Raw genomic sequence first — 20,888 nt, forward strand, 5'->3', positions numbered from 1 at the left:
TAGGTTAGAGGAGGAGGGAGGGTTGCGATACTCTACCTATGTAGAGTATCGGGATTCCTCACCACTCTAATTTATAGTAAGGTTAAAAAAAAATTCTACCCGAGTGTCTTTGCAACTGCTTCTGGTATAAAATTTAAAGAAAAAAAATTAGTAAAAAGTTAGCTTTAAAAAATCGCTCTACTCACCCACAAGCTCTCCTCTTGCAAATCGCTGCCTCTCTTCAGTGCTCCCAAGGAACAATAGAGTCACATGTGGGCCAAACGAGGTAAGGATGGTAGATTTCCTTCCCTAAAGGACATTAGTGAACCAGATGGATTTCTATAGCAATCCACAATGGTCTTCGTTAGTTTTTTTTCGTTTCGTTTCGCGGATAAATGTGTAGTCGTCCATTTTGGCAGAACCAACGGGATGAACGAGTACACTATCAAGGGCAGGAGTCTTAGTAGTGTTGAAGAGCAGAAGGATCTTGGGGTCCGGGTCCACAGGACTCTTAAATCGGCCTCGCAGGTGGAAGATGTGGTCAAGAAGGCGTATGGTGTACTGGCCTTCATTAATCGAGGGATTGAGTTTAGGAGTCGGGAGGTAATGCTGCAACTTTATAAGACCCTTGTCAGGCCTCATTTGGAGTACTGTGCGCAGTTCTGGTCGCCTCACTATAGGAAAGACGTAGAAGCTATTGAAAGGGTACAGAGGAGATTTACAAGGATGTTGCCTGGATTGGGAGGCATGCCTTATGAAGTTAGGTTGAGGGAGCTGGGTCTCTTTTCCCTGGAGAGACGAAGGTTGAGAGGCGACCTGATAGAAGTTTATAAAATGTTGAGAGGAATAGATAGGGTGGATTCTCAGAGGCTATTTCCCTGGGTTGAAATGGTTGCTACGAGAGGACACAGGTTTAAGGTGCGGGGAGGAAAGTACAGAAGTGATGTTAGGGGTAAGTTTTTCACTCAGAGGGTGGTGAGTGAATGGAATCGGCTGCCGTCAGTGGTGGTGGAGGCGAACTCGCTGGGGTCTTTTAAAAGACTTCTGGATGAGTATATGGGGTTTTATGGGATTGGGGGTTATAGATAGGTCTATAGATTGGTAGGTATTGATGTGATCGGCGCAACTCGTGGGCCAAAGGGCCTGTTTGTGCTGTAGTGTTCTATGTTCTAATTGAATTCAAATTCCACCATCTGTCGTGGTGGGATTCAAACCCAGATCCCAAGAGCATTATCCTGAGTCTCTGGACTGTTAGCCCAGTGACAATACCACTACACCACCATCTCTCCCAATCAGCAAACCTTTATCCAATATACACAGTCCCATTATGTAAGTCATCGATACAGATTGTAAATAAGCAAGGCTCAAACACTAGTTTTTGTAGTACCTCATTGGTTACAGCCTGTCAATTCAAAAATGACTTATTTATTCTTACTGTCTCTTTGTATCCTGATCAGATCATGCCCTGTAAAGTGTCCAGCCTACCACAAGTTACCCTGGAAGGACAAGGCACCTCAAACACTTGAGTAACAGCTGAAGCTGGCTACTTCATGTTGCAACTGTGCCGTATCGACACAAGTGGTATTCACCAATAACAGAATGCTGCTGTCAAGCCATAAAGATGCTCTGCTTGTCATACAAATGAGTGTGATGCTAGGTATGCACACTGCATATCTCAAAAGATTGGTGGATTACATTAAACGTCATATCCAGCTGCTGTTTGCAATTGGCAAGGTACAAACCGGGTCCAACTGCCCGTGCTTGCAAAAATCAAAACACAATGTCCAAAGTTAGATGTGATTCTATTATTGGATAATAAGAACTAGGAGCGGGAGTACGCCATCTGGCCCCTCGAGCCTGTTCCGCCATTCAATAAGATCTTGGCTGATCTTTCTGTGGACTCAGCTCCACTTACCCACCCACTCACCATAACCCTTAATTCCTTTACTGTTCAAAAATTTATCTATCCTTGCCTTAAAAACACTCAATGAAGTAACTTCAACTGCTTCACTGATTCACAATCCTACAGGAATACTGCCAGGAGACTTGAGGCTAACAAATGTTGTCCCCTTGTTCAAGAAGGGGAGTAGAGACAACCCTGGTAATTATAAACCAGTGAGCCTTATTTCTGTTGTGGGCCAAGCTTTGGAAAGAGTTATAAGGGATAGGATATATAATCATCTAGAAAGGAGTAATTTGATTAGGGATAGTCAACACGGTTTTGTGAAGGGTAGGTCGTGCCTCACAAACCTTATTGAGTTCTTTGAGAAGGTGACCAAAGAGGTGGATGAGGGTAAAGCAGTTGATGTGGTGTATATGGATTTCAGTAAAGTGTTTGATAAGGTTCCCCATGGTAGGCTATTGCAGAAAATATGGAGGCATGGGATTGAGGGTGATTTAGCAGTTTGGATCAGGAATTGGCTAGCTGATAGAAGACAGAGGGTGGTGGTTGATGGGAAATGTTCATCCTGGAGTTCAGTTACTAGTGGTTTACCGCAAGGATCTGTTTTGGGGCCACTGCTGTTTGTCATTTTTATAAATGACCTGGTTGAGGGTGTAGAAGGATGGATTAGTAAATTTGCGGATGACACTAAAGTCGGTGGAGTTGTAGACAGTGAGGATGGATGTTACAGGTTACAGAGGGACATAGATAAGCTGCAGAGCTGGGCTGAGAGGTGGCAAATGGAGTTTAATGCGGAAAAGTGTGAAGTGATTCACTTTGGAAGGAGTAACAGCATTGGGCTAATGGAAAGACTCTTGGTAGTGTGGATGAGCAGAGAGATCTCGGTGTCCATGTGCATAGATCCCTGAAAGTTGGCACCCAGGTTGATAGGGTTGTTAAGAAGGCGTACGGTGTGTTAGCTTTTATTGGTAGAGGGATTGAGTTTCGGAGCCGTGAGGTCATGTTGCAGCTGTACAAAACTCTGGTGCAGCCGCACTTGGAGTATTGCGTACAGTTCTGGTCGCCACATTATAGGAAGGATATGGAAGCATTGGAAAGGGTGCAAAGGAGATTTACCAGGATGTTGCCTGGTATGGTGGGAAGGACTTATGAGGAAAGGCAGAGGGACTTGAGTCTGTTTTCGTTGGAGAGAAGAAGGTTAAGAGGTGACTTAATTGAGGCATATAAGATGATCAGAGGATTAGATAGGGAGGACAGTGAGCCTTTTTCCTCGGTTGGAGATGGCTAGCACGAGGGGACGTAGCTTTAAATTGACGGGTGATAGATAAAGGACAGATGTCAGAGGTAGGTTCTTTACTCAGAGGGTAGTAAGAGCATGGAATGCCCTGCCTGCAACAGTAGTGGATTCACCAACATTAAGGGCATTTAAATGGTGATATTGGAATAGTGTAGGTTAGACGGGCTTTAGATCGTTTTCACAGGTTGGCGCAATATTGAGGGCCAAAGGGCCTGTACTGTGCTGTAATGTTCTATGTTCTTTGTGTGAAGAAGTTTTTTTCTTAACTCAGTCCTAAATCTGCTCCCCCTTATTTTGAGGCTATGCCCCCTAGTTCTAGTTTCACCCGCCATTGGAAACAACTTCTCTGCTTCTATCTTATCTATTCCTTTCATAATCTTTTATGTTTCTGTAAGATCTCCCCTCATTCTTCTGAATTCCAATGAGTATAGCGCCAGTCTACTCGATCTCTCCTCATAAGCCAACCCTCTCAACTCCAGAATCAACCTAGTGAATCTCCTCTTCCTGATTTTTGGTGTAGCTGGAACCTTCTCTCCACATCTTGTCCTTGCTTCCTCCTTCTCAGACTCCTTACATGGGTTCCCATCCCCCTGACATATTAGTTTAAACCCTCTCCAACTGCTCTATCAAACACTCCCCCCAGGACATCAGTCCCAGTCCTGCCCAGGTGTAACCCATCCAATTTGTACTGGTCCCACTTCTCCCAGAACCGGTCCCAATGCCCCATGAATCTGAAACCCTCCCCGACACCAGCTCTTCAGCCACATATTTATTCGCTATATCCTGCCATTTCTACTCTGAGTAGCACGTGGCACTGGTAGTAATCCTGAGATCACTATTTTTGAGTCCTATTTCTTAACTTTCTTCCTAGCTTCCTGTTTGCTGCTTTTAGAACCTCGTCCTTTTTTAAAATCTATGTTGTTTGTACCAACATGTACTACGACCACTGGCTGTTTGCCCTCCCGTAAAGGTAAAGTTTATTACAATATTTCTTTGTATACATGTTAATTGTATTCTTAAATAAACTTTGTTTGATAGAAGCTCCCTAGTAGGTCAGTTGAATTATACCTGAAGTGAAACATCCCGTGCTTACTCTAGGAAAATTCAAATTGCAAAACTTATGATCCAGGTGGAATTAGAACATAGAAAACTACAGCACAAACAGGTCCTTCGGCCCACAAGTTGCACTGATCATATCCCTACCTATCAGGCCTATCTACAACCCTCAATCCCATTAAATCTCATGTACTCATCCAGAAGTCTCTTAAAAGACCCCAATGAGTTCGCCTCTACCACCACCGATGGCAGCCAATTCCACTCACCCACCACCCTCTGAGTGAAAAACTTACCCCTGACATCTCCTCTGTACTTGCTTCCCAGCACCTTAAACCTGTGACCCCTCGTAGCGACCATTTCAGCCCTGGGAAATAGCCTCCGAGAATCCACCCAATCTATTCCTCTCAACATTTTATAAACCTCTATCGGGTCACCTCTCATCCTTCGTCTCTCCAAGGAGAAAAGACCGAGCTCCCTCAAACTATCCCCATAAGGCATGCCACCCAATCCAGGCAACATTCTTGTAACTCTCCTCTGCACCCTTTCAATAGCTTCCACATCCTTCTTGTAGTGAGGTGACCAGAACTGAGCACAGTACTCCAAGTGGGGCCTGACAAGGGTCTTATAAAGTTGCAGCATTACCTCCCGACTCCTAAACTCAATCCCTCGATTGATGAAGGCCAGTACACCATACGCCTTCTTGAGCACATCCTCTACCTGCGAGGCCGGACTCCAAGGTCCTATGGACCTGGACTCCAAGGTCTTTCTGATCTTCTACACTGCTAAGAGTCTTACCCTTGATATTATACTCCTTCACCCCATTGGACCTGCCAAAATGGACCACTACACATTTATCTGGGTTGAAGTCCATCTGCTACTTCTCTGCCCAGTCTTGCATCCTATCTATTTCAAGCTGCAACTTCTGACATCCCTCCAGACTATCCACAACACCACCAACCTTCTTGTCGTCAGCAAACTTACCAACCCATTCCTCCACTTCCTCATCCAGGTCATTTATGAAAATCACAAACAGCAAGGGTCCCAGAACAGATCCCTGGGGCACTCCACTGGTGACCGACCTCCATGCAGAAAAAGACCCATCCACAACCACTCTCTGCCTTCTGCAGGCAAGCCAGTTCTGGATCCACAAGGCCAAAGCCCCTTGGGTCCCGTGCCCTCTCACTTTCTCAAGAAGTCTTGCATGGGGGACCTTATCGAACGCCTTGCTGAAGTCCATGTAAACCACATCCACCGCTCTTCCTTCATCAATGTGTTCAGTCACATTTTCAAAGAACTCAACCAGGCTCGTAAGGCACGACCTGCCCTTGACAAAGCCGTGCTGACTATTTCTGATCATACTAAACTTCTCTAAATGTTCATAAATCCTGTCCCTCAGTATTCTCTCCATCAACTTACCAACCACTGAGGTCAGACTCACCGGTCGGTAATTTCCCGGGCTATCCCTGTTCCCTTTCTTGAAAATAGGAACCACATCCGCAATCCTCCGGAACCTCTCCCGTCTCCATCGACGACGCAAAGATCATTGCCAGAGGGTCTGCAATCTCTTCCCTTGCCTCCCACAGTAACCTTGGGTACATCTCATCCGGTCTCGGCGACTTACCTATCTTGATGCTATTCAAAATTTCCAACACGTCCTCTTTCTTAATGCCCACATACTCAATCTTTTCAGTGCGCCGCAGGCCTGCAGTACAACCACCCAGATCATTTTCCACCATGAATACCGAGGCAAAGTACTCATTAAACACCTCTGCTATTTCTACCGATTCCAAACAGACTTTTCCCCCTTCATCTTTTATAGGTCCTATACCTTCACATTTCATCCTCTTACTCTTCACATATTCATAAAACAATCTGGAGTTTCTGACCTGAATTATAACAATTCTGTCCTGAATAATGACAGATATTAGACTCACTGAAATGGTTCTATTTTCTCTCTTCCATCCATTCTCCATTGGTAAACCATCTAGAACCTGTAGAATTCTAGACCAATGCATCCACTATCTGTAGAGCCTGCTCATCTTAAAATTCTAGGATGTGAGCATCAAGTCCAGGCAATTTTTCTGCTTTTAGTCCTATTCATTTCTCCAATGTTTTAATGGTCATTATTAGATTTATAAATTCTAATCTTTTTTCTTGACTGATGCTAATTTCTTTTAACTTTCTCATTAATGTGTTTTGTCATTTATTTTCCATTATACATTCTCCTGTCTGTCTATAAGGGATCCATGTTTACTTTTGTTAATCTCTTGTTGCATATGTATCAAAGCTTTTATGAAAATGTATCTCGTTACTAGTTTACTTTGTTTACATTCATACTTATACTTTATTTATTTTATTAATTTCTCATTTACCTTTTTTGAATTCTAAGATTAGCATTTGGTAATACAGAACTTGAGTATTGCTGAAAAAAGAATCTTGAAGCTTTCAATGGTGCACTCATCAGGACACAATGCAAGAATACCATTATAAGGGGAAAACCAAAATTTATACTGCATAAAAAGAAAATGCAGATTGGTTGGAAAGTAGACTCTGATTGGCAGAGTATGGAGAAAGCACCAAGTGACTGACAGTTAACTGCCAAGCATTGTTTGAAATTTAAACCGGGCACATTGACCCTGATTGGTCAAGGTATTGTCCTGAGGAATGAATCCGCAAATGGTTGCCATTTATTTTGTTGAGCTGAAACAGGCGCAAGTTCTTTTGGTCCACAAAAAACAGGACCCTGTGTATTAACATATGTAACCTCCAATAGATGCAAATGCGCTACACTGTGAACCCAACTGATGATCTTGAATTGGTTGTCAGTGTAATTCTTAACACGCTGAAGATTACTTAGCAAATAACATGCCAAAAATTGATGACAGGAAGGCTATGGCAGGTGAGGACCTAGAAACTATTATCATGAAAGAGATAGTGTTGGGCAAGCTAATGGGGCTAAGGGTAGACAAATCTCCTGGCCTGATGGAATGCACAGTAAGAAGTCTTACAACACCAGATTCTTACTGTGTTTACCCCAGTCCAACGCCGGCATCTCCACAACTGATGGAATGCATCCAGAGTACTAAGAGAGGTGGCGGGGGAAATAACAAGTGCACCAGAGATAATTTACCAAAATTTGCTGGATTCTGGGGTGGTTCCTGCGGATTGGAAAATCGCAAATGTGACGCCATTATTTTAAAAAGGGGGTAGACAAAAAAGCATGTTGGTTAGCTTAACTTATGTTGCAGGGAAAATGCTTGAATCTATCATCAAGGAAGAAATAGCGAGACATCTGGACGTAAATTGTCCCATTGGAAAGACGCAACATGGGTTCATGAAGGGCAGGTCAGGTCTGACTAAGTTGATGGAATTCTTTGAGAACATTACATGCACAATGGACGATGGGCAATCTGTGAAGCAGTTGAGGCTACTTCACTGAATGTTTTTAAGGCAACGATAAATACATTTTTGAACAGTAAAGGAATTAAGGATTATGGTGAACAGGCAGGTAAGTGGAGCAAGTCCGTGAAAAGATCAACCATGATCTTATTGATTGGTGGAGCAGGTTCGAGGGACTAGATGGCCAGCTCCTGCTCCTAGTTCTTGTTTTCTTATGTCCTTTACCAATTACAAACAAGAAATGATTTTGTATAAACCTGTAATAGCTAAATCCTGTTCCAACTAAACAAATCCCATAAACAAAACTCTTGCCACAAATTTAGCACAGAAAATATGAATGTTCATGTGATGCTGGAACTTAGTCCTTTGGTTGTGTGTGCATCAAGAGAGCTGCAGTATCCAGACAAGCTTGGAGTCAGAACAGCTTCCCAAAATACCAGGGGAAAGAAAGAGTACTGACTAGGAAACCAGCAGCAGCAGAATTTTCACTTCAGGAAGACGGGAAGCCTTGCTTCCAGCCAGCCAGCAAAATTTCCAAAACCAGGAAGAGAAACGTTGCTTTTCAGTCTGATTACCAAACACCTTCTAAACTAAAACTGCAACCAGCAATCCAAAACTGAAAGTGAAACCTTGAATTCACTATGAAACCTGTCAAAAACATGCAAAACTGTCAAAAACCTACCAACCAGTTGTAAATTCGAAGTCAGTGCATTATGCCCAGATTAAAAATAAACAAAACCCCATTTAAACTATTGAAAGCAGCAATAAAAAAACTTCTAACAGACAGCTCGGCAACACTGAAAAACACAAAAGGCCTGCTTACAAACTGCAGAGAACATGATTTAAAAAAATTTCTTAAAGATGCACTAGCGTCACAGAGTATCAGGAACTTTGAAAACCACAATATGCCTAAGCAGAGTCAACAGATTTATGAAAGAGAAGTTGTGTTTAACAAATTTGTGAAGCATTTTTAAAGTTGCAATGAGAGTAGATAAGAAACAACTAGATGTCATGTATTGGATTTTCAAAAAGCATTTGATAATGTATCTCACACAAAATTAGGGTTCATGAGATGAGAAGTAATATATTAGCATGGATTGAAGATTCGTTAATGGACAGAAACAAAAGTTAAAAAGGAGGAAGAAGGTTACGGATGGAATATTTGAGGTTATTCATGTTAATGTGAAGAACAGAAAATAGAATACTTTTCAAATGGTGAAAAATGTATTCCAGGATCTCTGAAGTTCTTGTGCATGAATCACAGAAAGCTAATATACAAGTATAGCACAAAACTGGGAAAGCAAATGGTATATGCACTTATCACAAAAAGATAAGAGGTTGTTCCCTTGAATTTTTTTCCATCCATGTATGAAATAGATTCTGGTATGTGCACCATATAAAGATAATGAATGTGAGCATGTGTAGAAACAAGGAACATAAATATTTTAATATTTAGTGTTAAAAAGTTATCTTAGACACAAAAGAGAATATTAAAAAAGATTGTTAACAAAATGCACTGTTTAATATATTAATTTGATATGAAATCAAACAAGAAAATTAATATTGCAAATCTTCAGTATTGAAACAAAACAGTCATCAATTCTCGTCATCGAAAACAAAAATGTTTTATTTGTATTAATCTATAGAATAAAATAATTTTCCATTTCCTTTATATTTGAAATGACAAAGTCTTAATAACTTACCTCCTGCTTGCCACTTTTCACCTCACCATTTCCCCGACTCAGTGCTTCGCCCCAAACTCTCCCCATTTCCTACACGCACCCCCCCCCCCCCCCCCACCCCCCGGGCCCCGGACTCTCCCACTCACCACTTCGCTCCTGAACTCTCCCACTTGCTGTCCCCAGCTGACTCCCTGACTTCCCACTTGATGCGGCAGGAGTGTTTAGGAAACAAATGGCATGAGAGGAGAGATGATGATGGGAGGAAAGTGGGAGGATAGACTATAATGGTATGGTGAGCAAGGCAGCAATTAGGAAGGTTCAAAAGGAAGCAGCAAGCAGTTTGGGCAAGCCATACTATGTGAGTGCCATTAATAATCAAATGCACAGTGCCTGATGGACTTGTGCGTACCTCATAACTTCGCGGGAACTTAGGATCAGATCTGGTTGAGGCAGCTGAAGAACTTCACTGGTGCATTCTGGGAGAAGTCAGCTTAGCAACATCTACTGAGACATGGGAAGTGGAAGATCTGGTGTCAAGGAGCGGTAAGCCTGAAACGCTACATTAGTGTTTCTCTCCTTCCTTCCTCTGCTAACCAAAAAAAAGGCCACTGTGAGAAGGTAAAAACGAAGGTAAGATTTTTATTAATTTTCTTAAATAACTTAATTGGTGCTCAAAATGTCGGTCAGTGGGGTTAAGTGCTGCACTTGTGAGATTTGTTAGCAGCTCCATGATGCTTCCAATGTCTCAGATGACTACATCTGCTACGATTGCAAACCCTTACAGACCACATAGATAGGTTGGAACAGCAGTTGGATGCACCTAGGAGCATGAAGGTAGCAGAAAGCGTTATAGGTAGGAGCTTTAGAGACATGGTCACAACCAAGGTGCAGTCAGATAGCTGGGTGACTGCTAGAAGGGGCAGGCAGTTAGTGCAAGAATTCTCTGTGGTCATCCCTCTCTCTAACAAGTATACCATTTTGGATACTGTTGTGGGAGATGGGCTGTCAGGGGACACACAGCAGCAGCAGCCAGAGCAGTGACACCATGGCTGGCTCTGTTGTTAAGCAGGGAGGAACAAAGAGCACTAGAGCAATAATTATAGGGGGCTCTATAGTTAGGGGTACAGATAGGTGCTTCTGTGGGCGTGAAGCAAACTCTAGGATGGTATGTTGCCTCCCTGGTGTCAGGGTCCAGGATGTCTCTGAATAGGCAGAAAACATTCTGAAGGGACACGGTGAACAGCCAGAGGTTGTGGTACATATTGCTACTAACGTCATAGGTAGGAAGAGTGATGAGGTCCTGTAGCAGCAGTTTAGGGAAATTAGATAGAAAGTTAAAAAGCAGGACCTCTAGGGTTGTAATCTCAGGATTACTCCCTGTGCCATATGCCAGTGAGGCTAGGAATAAGAAGATAGTGTAGCTCAACATGTGGCTAAAACAGCTGGCATAGGAAGGAGGGTTTCATATATCTGGATCTCTTCCAGGGCAGGTGGGACCTGCACAAGAAGAACAGGTTGCATCTAAACTGGAAAGGCATAAATATTCTGACTGGGAGGTTCATGTCAGATAGGAGGATTTAAACTAGTTTGGCAGGGAGTGGTAACCAAAGCAAAGGTGAATTAACTTAAAAGAAATCAGAGAGTAGGGCCAGTAGGACTCAGAGAAAGAGTAGGCAGGATGCGGTTACTAATCAAAGAGGGTCTGGTGGACTGAGGTGCATTTATTTTAATGCAAGAAGTGTAAAAGGTAAGACAGATGAACTTAGAGCTTGGATTAGTACTAGGAACGATGATGTTGTTGCCATTACAGAGTTGGTAAAGGGAAGGACAGGATTGGCAGCTTAATATTCCAGGATAGATGTTTCAGGCGGGGTAGAGGGGGATGTAAAAGAGGTGGGGCCGTTGCACTACTGGTTACGGTGAATATCACAGCATTTCTGTAGGGGACACTTCGGAGGGTTTATACAGCAAGGCAATATGGGTGGAGCGCAGGAATAGGAAGGGTGTATTCACAATGTTGGGGGTTTATGATAGGCTGCCCAACAGCCAGTGGAAGATAGAGGAACAGATATGTAGACAGATTTTGGCATGGTAAAAATAATAGGATTGTTGTGGTGGCAGATTTTAAGTTCCCCAGTATTGACTTTGACTCACTTAGCGCTGGGGGCATAGATGGGGCAGAGTTTGTAAGAAGCATCCAGGAGGGCTTCTTGAAACAATATGTAGATAGTCCAACCGGGGAAGGGTCACATCGGACCTGGTGTTGGAGAATGAGTCTGGCCAGGTGGTCCAGGTTTCAGTAAAAGAGCAGTTTGGGAACAGTGACCACAATTCAGTAATCTTTTAAGGTACTGATGGATAAAGAAAAGTGTAATCCTCAATTTAAGGTGCCAAACTGGGGAAAGATTAACTACAAGAATATTAGGCAGGAACTAAAGAATGTAGAATGGGGACAGATGTTTGAGGGCAAATCAACATCTGGCATACGGGAGGCTTTCAAGTGTAAGTTGACAGGGATTCAGGACCAGCACATTTCTGTAAAGATGAAGGCTAAGTATGGCAAGTTTTGGAAATCTTGGATAACGGGAGACAATGTGCGCGTAGTCAAAGAGAAAAAGGAGGCATTTGTTAAAGCTAGGAGGCTGGTGTGGAATACAAGGAAAGTAGAAAGAAACTTAAGCAAAGAATAAGGAGGGCTAAAAGGGATCACAAAAAATCATTGGCCAGCAGGATTATGGAAAAATCCCAAGGCTTTTTATACATATGTAAAAAGCGAGATAGCCGGGGGAAAGTTTGGCTCACTCAAGGACAGGGGAGGGAATCTATTCATGGAGCCAGAGGAAATGGGCAAGGTATTAAATGAGTACTTGGCGTCAGTATTCCCTGAAGGACTTGCTGGATGATGAATCTGGGAAAGGGTGTATTGATAATTTGAGTCATGTTGAGATCAAACAGGAGAAGGTATTGAGGTTCTTGAGAAACATTAAGGTAGAGAGGTCGCCTGGGCCTTATGGGATATACCCCAGAATACTGAGAGAGGCAAGTGAGAAAATTGCTGGGGCCCTGAGTGAAATCTTTGTATCCTCACTGGCTACAAGGGAGGTCAACACAGTAAGAAGTCTGACAACACGTTTAAGTCCAGCCAATTTGTTTGATAGGCTGTTTATTGATATTACTGTAATCTGTAAACTGTCTGTGCTGTTATATGCTCTGTCTGAGGCCAGAACTGTCCATTCACCCGACAAAGGGGCAAACCCCGAAAGCTTGTGAATTTACTATCGAATAAATTGGTTGGACTTAAACCTGGTGTTGTCAGATTGCTTACTGTGTTTATCCCAGTCCAACGCCGGCATCTCCACATCATGACTACAGGGGAGGTCTCAGAGCATTGGAAAATAGCCAATGATATTTCTTTGTTTATGAAGGATAGCAAAAATACCAGAATCACAGGCTGCTGAGCCTTACATCAGTGGTAGGGAAATTATTGAAATGGATTCTTCAAGACAGGATTTATTCCCACTTGGAAATAAGTGGACAAATTAGTGAGAAGCAGCATGGTTTTGTGAAAGGGAGGTCATGTCTCACTAACTTGAACAAGTTTTTCAAGGAAATGACAAGGATGATTGATGAGGCTAGGGCAATGCATGTTGTCTACATGGACTGCAGTAAGGCCTTTGACAAGGTCCCTCATGACAAACTGGTGCAGAAGGTGAACTTGCATGGGATCAGAGGTGAGCTGGTAAGGTGGATACAGAACTGGCTCGGTCATAGAAGAAGGTAGCAGTGGGAGGGTGCATTTCTGAATGGAGGGCTGTGACAAGTGGCGTTCATGATGTAGGGTTCCGCACACATGAGGACAGCCTCAACCGGGATCCTGGGTTGATGTCACACTATCTGTAACCCCCACGACTTGCCTGGACTTGCAAAATCTCACCAACTGTCCTGTCTGGAGACAATACACATCTCTTTAACCTGTGCTTAATGCTCTCTCCACTTAAATTGATTGTACCTTTAAGACTTGATTAGCTGTAAAGACTCACATTCCAATCATTATTCAGTAAATTGAGTTTGTGTCTTTATATGCCCTATTTGTGAACAGATCTCCCACTCACCTGACAAAGGAGCAGCACTCTGAAAGCTAGTGGCATTTGCTACCAAATAAACCTGTTGGACTTTAATCTGTGTTGCGAGATTTCTTACAAGTGGTGTTCCTCAGGGATCAATGCTACGACCTTTGCTGTTTGTAACATATATAAATGATCTGGAGGAAAATGTTACTGGTTTGATTAGTAAGTTTGCAAACAACACAAAGGTTGGTGGATTTGCGGATAGCAATGAGGACCATCAGAGTATACAGCAGGATATAGATCAGTTGGAGGCTTGGGTGGGGAGATGACAGATGGAGTTTAATGCACACAAATGAGAGGTAATGCATTTTGGAAGATAGAAGATATACAGATAAGAAAATGGCTGTAAATGGCAGAATCCTTGACAGTATTGATAGGCAGAGGGATCTGGGTATACAGATACACAGATCACTGAAATTGGCAATGCAGATGGAGAAGGTAGTCAAAAAGGCATATGGCAAGCTTGCCTTCATCAGCTGGGGCACTGAGTTTAAAAATTGGCAAGTTGTGTTGCAACTTTATAGAACCTTAGTTAGGCCGCAATTGGAATATAGTGTTCAATCCTAGTTGCCACACTACCAGAAAGATGTGGAGATTTTGGAGCGGGTACAAAAAAGATTTACCAGGATGTTGCCTGGTATGGAGGGCATCAGCTATAAGGAGAGGTTGGAGGAACTTGGTTTGTTTTTATTGGATGACAGAAGTTGAGGGACGACCTGTTAGAAGTCTACAAGATTACGAGAGCATGGACAGAGTGGATAGTCAGCAGCTTTTTCCCAGGGTGGAAGAGTCAATTACGAGGGGCACAGGTTTAAGGTGCGAAGGGCAAGATTCAAAGGAGATGTACGAGGCAAGTTTTTTTACACAGAGGGTGATGTGTGCTGGGAACTCGCTGCTGGGGGAAGTTTTGGAAGCAGATGTGACACTGAGTTTTAAAGGGCGCCTGGACAAATACATGAATAGGATGGGAATAGAGAGATATGGTCCCCTGAAGGATAAGGGGTTTTAGTTCCGTTGGGCAGCATTGTCAGTGCAGGCCTGGAAGGCCAAAGGACGTGTTCCTGTGCTGTAATTTTCTTTGTTATAAGAGTGAAGAAGTTATAATCTTGTGAGATGATACCAAGAGTACTGTGTACAGTTTTGTCTTCATACTGCAGGAAGGATACATATCTTAAAAAGCGTGCAACAAAGATTCACAAAACTAATGGGATTGTCCTACAAGAAAAATTTGAGTAGACCAGGCCTCCATTCCCAGAGGTTAGTAAATGAGAGGTGATCTAATTGAAATATCTAAATTTCTTTAGGGGCTTGACAGGGTAAATGCTGGGAGGAGGTTTTATATGGCTGAGAAGTCCAGAACTAGGGGTCAGCCATTTAAAAGTGCAATGAAAATTTTGTTTGCTAAGGGTTGTAAATCTTTGCAGCTCTGTATCCGGCAGGTTGGAAGAGGAGTTCTGGATACTCAATCACAAGTACATTCAAGGCAGAGATGGATACTTTACTGAATGCTAAGGAAACCAAGGGCTGTGAAATTGAGGTAAATCACCCATGATTTTATTGAATGGCAGCAGAGGACTGAAGGGCCAAATGGCTTACTCTTGTGCCTATTTCTTATGTTATGAAAATGCTTGCAGAAAAGTATTTACGCCCAAATTTCATCGCTAAAGTTTAAGATAATGGAAAGAAATAGCTGTTTGGTCACATAGAACTTGAATACTACTGAAAAAAGGATATGTTGTTGGAAGCTTTTCATTTTGCACTCATTAGGGTAATTTGCAAGACTAACAAATGCAAAGGGAATAAAAACTTATACTTTATGAGAAGAGAGTGCTGATTGGTTGGCAAGCAGATGGAGGCACTGCCATGGAAAATGCACTAGTCAGGGACCTGGGTTCGATTCTGGCCTTGGGTCACTGTCTGTGGGGAGTTTGCACATTCTCCCACTGTCTGCATGGGTTTCCTCCGGGTGTTCTGGTTTCTTCCTACAATCCAAAGATGTGCGTGGAAGGTTGATTGGCCATGCTAAATTGCCCCTTTGGGTCAGCTGGATTAGCAGCGTAAATACGTGTAGTAAGATGGAATAGGGCCTGGGTGGGATTGTTGTCGGTGCAGACTCGATGGGCCGAATAGCTTCCTTTTGTATTGTAGGAATTCTATGATTCTAAGTGATGACTGATAGTTATGCTTTGTTTAAATTGAAACCGGGTAGGTTGACTCTGGTCAAGGCATTGCCCTGGGGAATGAATCAGAGAATGCCCCTGTCATGTATTTTGTTTAGCTGAAACAGTTAATTATCAGTCCTCAGTTAATTGTACATTCTTCATGGCAACATTTCTACAAATCAGAGTCTACTTGCCAACCAATCAGTACTGTCTTCTCATGAAGTATAAATGCTTGTCCTCTTTACATTTGATATTATTGCAAATTGTCCTGATGAATGCAAATAGGAAGCTTTGATAACATGTATCTTTTCTCAGCAATACTTGAGAACGTGCCAATACTCACAATGTGCTTTAAGATCATTAACAACATATCAGTTTGAAATGCCATTGTTACATCCATGATGTAAGTATATTTTGTACAATGTACACAAATACTAGTATATTTGGAATCAAGACATTTAGTCTAATTAACAGACTTCCATAAAATGTTGAACTGTGCTCTTCTAAATTGTTAAATCAAAAAGAGAGATCCTCGGATTCAGATGTCAACAGAGAGGCCTACGCTTTTGAAGGAGTTGCCATGCCTTTTGGATCTGAAAATGTATAACAAAAAACAAATGGTAAGAACAACTTTCACCTGGTCCATCACTGATTATTTTCCTTCCTCTACTCCCTATCCCCATTTCTGGGATTAATCTATTGGCCAATATTTACTCTAAGTCCACTGACTTCCATAGCTTTTGTGGTTACAATTACTCCCACTATTTTCTGGAAGGATTCTATTACACTCTCCCAGTTTTGCAAGCTCTGTTGCATCTGTTCTGACAGTGCCACCTCCTTCACCAGTGTATCTAATACATTTTTCTTTATCCTTAACCAAGCATTTTCTTTGTGACTGATAGGGCCCTTGACTGATCCATGTCTGTTCTCTGCCTCTTCCTGTCCCTTCCTCTCCATCACAGAACCACAAAACATTTTCAATTTAGGTTTCTTTACACAGGGAAGACCAAGTATAGATTGAACAATGCGTGTTGAAATATCTCCAATTAATCTGCACATCTGACATATTCTACCTGTTTATTATGTAACTTCACACCCCAGTCCTTGGCCTCCTACACTGCTTTAATGAAGGTCAACGGAAGTCTAATTTTTAAACTATGCCTAACGTTTTGATTTTGGATTATAATTATGACTCCCATTTAAGTGGATATCAATTGTTGGCAATCCTTGTTGTCATTTACACCTCTACATTCACCTAGTATTTCTTTATTTGCTGCATTACAACTCTATTTTGCATTGTATGATCATACCTAGCCTTCAAACTGATCACTCTTTCGCTCCTTTCTCCGCTCTCCCTTCTCCTACCTCTGTACGCACTTAAATTTCATTACATTTTGATCTTTTATCAGAACTGGAAAATGCTACTGATCTGAAACGCTCTATTTTCTATCTCCACAGGCGCTGACCTGAATATTTTCAGCATTGTACATTTTTAGGTCTATGTCCCCCCACATTTAATTGAGAAATAACGTGAAACAAACGCATCACTGGACACAGAATATTTACCACAATAAATAAATATTCAAGATTAGCTTTAAGTCCATTAATTTGGTACAAAGAACAAAGAAAAGTCAAAAGAGAACGAAGAATGCAATTCTAAAGGGGACACCAAAGCACCTACATATGCACAAATTACTGGGAGTGGTAGGTTGGAAAAGGCAAACAGGACCCTAGGCTTTATGAATAGAAGCACAGAACATTAAAGTAAGGAAATTAGGATGAACCTTTACAAAAAAACTGGTTAGGCTCACCTGAAATAGTGTGTCCAATTCTGGGCACTACATTGAAGGAAGGAAGAGAAGAGGGGGTTTGGAAAAGATTTGCAAGCATAGCTCCAGGGTTAAGGGATTTCAGTTACATGGATAGTTTGGAAAGTTTGGGGATATTTTCCTTAGAGAAGAGAAAGTTGAGAGATTTCACAGAGATGTCAAAAGACTGGACCTCCCTCATTAACACCACTGTGCTGGTTAGGCGCATTGACCATGCTAAATTCTCCTTCAGTGTACCCAAACAGATACCCCGGAGATGACTTGGGGATTTTCACAGTAACTTCGTTGTATTGTTAATGCAAGCCTACTTGTGACATAAATAAACAAAACTAAATACTGTGGGTGTACCTACATTAAATAGTTGCAGCTGTTCAAGAAGGCAGCTCACCACCTTCTCAAGGGCAATTAGGGATGGACAATAAATGTTGGCTTAGCCAGCAATTATCATATTTCTTTGATGAATAAAAAATATTTTCTCTGGATTTCAAAAATGGTGGGTAAGTCCTGATTCGAGGATTCCAGACCCCATTCCTGGGCTTTCAAGAGTGCCTTTTAAGGGTCCAAGCTGGTTCATGTTATGAGCCTGCTCACTACATTCCTAACCTGGCTAGCCCCATTGCAGGGATAGGCATACCAAGTCTTCCACAATTTCCATGGAGTCAATCCAGGTTTTCCAAGAGTTGAAATTTACAGCACCTCTGAGGTGTTGTGGATTTTGATTTGCATTAACGAATCTTTTGAAAGGTCTTCCTCATGACCCCCATGCTCTTAATACATCTCCGGTGGCTACTCATGTCCAACATAAGACCATAAGATATAGGAACAAAATTAGGCCACTCGGCTATCGAGTCTGCTCCGCCATTCAATCATGGCTGATATTTTTCTCATCCCCATTCTCCTGCCTTTTCCCCATAACTCCCGATCCTTTATTAATCAAGAACCTAGCTATCTCTGTTCTTAAAGACACTCAATGACGTGGCCTCCATAGCCTTCTGCAGCAAAGAATCCTACAGATTTACCACTCTCTGGCTGAAGAAATTCCTCCTCATCTCTGTTTTAAAGGATCGTCCCATTAGCCGGAAGTTGTGCCCTCTGGTTCTAGTTTTTCCTACTAGTGGAAACATCCTCTCCACGTCCACTCTATCCAAGCCTTGCAGTACCCTGTAAGTTTCCATAAGATCCCCTCTCATACTTCTAAACTCCAATGAGTACAGACTCAGAGTCCTCAGCCGTTTCTCATACAACAAGCTCTTCATCCCAGGGATCAGTCTTGTGAACCTCCTCTGGACCTTTTCCAAGGCCAGCACATCCTTCTTTAAATATGGGGCCCAAAACTGCTCACAATATTCAAAATGGGGTCTGACTAGAGGCCTACACAGCCTCAGAAGTACATCCCTGCATCCTTGTCTTCCAACCCTCTCAACGTGAATGCCAACATTGCATTTGCCTGCCTAACTGCCGACTGAACCTGCACATTTACCTTAAGAGAATCTTGAACAAGGACTCCCAAATCCCTTTGTGTTTCTGATTTCCTAAGCATTTTCCCATTTAGAAAATAGTCTATGTTTCCATTCCTCCTTCCAAAATGCATAATCTCACACTTTTCCACGTTGTATGCCATCTGCCACTTCTTTGCCCATTCTCTTAACCTATCATAGAACGTAGAACACTACAGCACAAACAGGCCCTTCGGCCCACAAGTTGCACCGATCACATCTATACCTACCAAGCCATAGAACTATCTGTAACCATTAGATCCCATGTACTCATCCAGAAGTCTTTTAAAAGACCCCAGTGAGTTTGCCTCTACCACCACCGACGGCAGTCGATTCCACTCACTCACCACCCTCTGAGTGAAAAACTTTCCCCTAACATCTCCTCTGTACTTGCTTCCCAGCACCTTAAACCTGTGTCCTCTCGTAGCGACCATTTCAGCCCTGGGAAATAGCCTCTGAGAATCCACCCTATCTATTTGTCTCAACATTTTATAGACCTCTATCAAGTCGCCTCTCAACCTTCATCTCTCCAGGAAGAAGGGACCTAGCTCCCTCAACCCATCTTCATAAGACATGCCTCTCAATCCAGGCAACATCCTTGTAAATATCCTCTGCACCCTCTCAATAGCTTCCACATCGTTCCTGTAGTGAGGCGACCAGAACTGCACACAGTACTCCAAGTGGGTTCTGACAAGGGTCCTATAAAGTTGCAACATTACCTCAAGACTCCTAAACTCAATCCCTCGATTAATGAAGGCCAGTACACCATACGCCTTCTTGACCACATCCTTCACCTGCGAGGTCCGGACCCCAAGATCCTTCTGCTCTTCAACCCAGCTAAAACTCCTACCCTTGATATTGTACTCCTGCATCCTGTTGGTCCTGCCAAAACAGACCACTACACATTTATCCGCGTTGAAGTCCACCTGCCACTTCTCCGCCCAGTCTTGCATCCTATCTGTGTCACGCTGCAACTTCTGACATCCCTCCAGACTGTCCACAACACCACCAACCTTCGTATCATTGGCGAACTTACTAACCCATCCCTCCACTTCCTCATCCAGGTCATTTATGAAAATGACAAACAGCAAGGGTCCTAGAACAGATCCCTGGGGCACTCCAATGGTGACCAACCTCCATGCAGAAAAAGACCCATCCACAACCACTCTCTGCCTTCTGCAGGCAAGATGTGGGTATGCCGGCGTTGGACTGGCGTAAACACAGTAAAAAGTCTGACAACACCAGGTTTTAGTCCAACCGATTTATTTGATAATAGACTCACAAGCTTTCGGGGTTAGTCCCTTCGTCAGGTGAATGGAGAGTTCTGGCCTCAGACAGAGCATATAAAGCACAGACAGTTTAGAGATTACTGATTAGAATGCGAATCCTTACACCTAACCTGCTGTTCAAGACCTGAAGTGGCTGACAATGTGAGTGGAAGGAGCACTGATCACAGGTTAAAGAGATGTGTATTGTCTCCAGACAGTACAGTAAGTGAGGTTTTGCAAACCCAGGCAAGTCACGGGGGTTACAGATAGTGCGACATGAACCCAAGATCCCTGTTGAAACTGTCTTCATGTGTGCGGAACTTGGCTATCAGTCTCTGTTCAGCGACTCTGCGCTGTCGTGTGTCATGAAGGCCACCTTGGAGAATGCTTACCCGAAGGTCAGAGGCTGAATGCCCGTGACCACTGAAGTTATTCTGCAGGCAAGCCAGTTCTGGATCCACAAGGCCAAAGCCCCACGGATCCCATGCCCTCTCACCTTCTCAAGAAGTCTTGCATGGGGGACCTTATCAAACGCCTTGCTGAAGTCCATGTAAACCACGTCCACCGCTCTTCCTTCGTCAATGTGTTCAGTCACATTTTCAAAGAACTCAACTAGGCTCGTAAGGCATGACCTGCCCTTGACAAAGCAAAGTCCTTCTGCAGCCCCCCTGCTCCCTCAATACTACCTGT

At 42.9% G+C, this 20,888-nt stretch overlaps 1 protein-coding gene across 1 annotated transcript in view; it reads right to left on the reverse strand.

Moving 5' to 3' along the window:
• Nucleotides 1-9,449: 9,449 nt before the first annotated feature.
• The window catches only part of coasy (CoA synthase), a 68,655-nt gene continuing 57,216 nt past the window's right edge, over nucleotides 9,450-20,888 (reverse strand). The window contains exon 10 of the mRNA XM_080213447.1: nucleotides 9,450-16,198. Within this exon, the coding sequence (XP_080069573.1) occupies nucleotides 16,151-16,198 (48 nt within the window). The 3' untranslated portion in view covers nucleotides 9,450-16,150. The remainder of the gene's footprint in view (nucleotides 16,199-20,888) is intronic.

The sequence above is a fragment of the Carcharhinus amblyrhynchos genome, chromosome 27 (assembly GCF_965287045.1).
Source record: "Carcharhinus amblyrhynchos chromosome 27, sCarAmb.v2.hapA, whole genome shotgun sequence".
Lineage (NCBI taxonomy): Eukaryota > Metazoa > Chordata > Chondrichthyes > Carcharhiniformes > Carcharhinidae > Carcharhinus > Carcharhinus amblyrhynchos.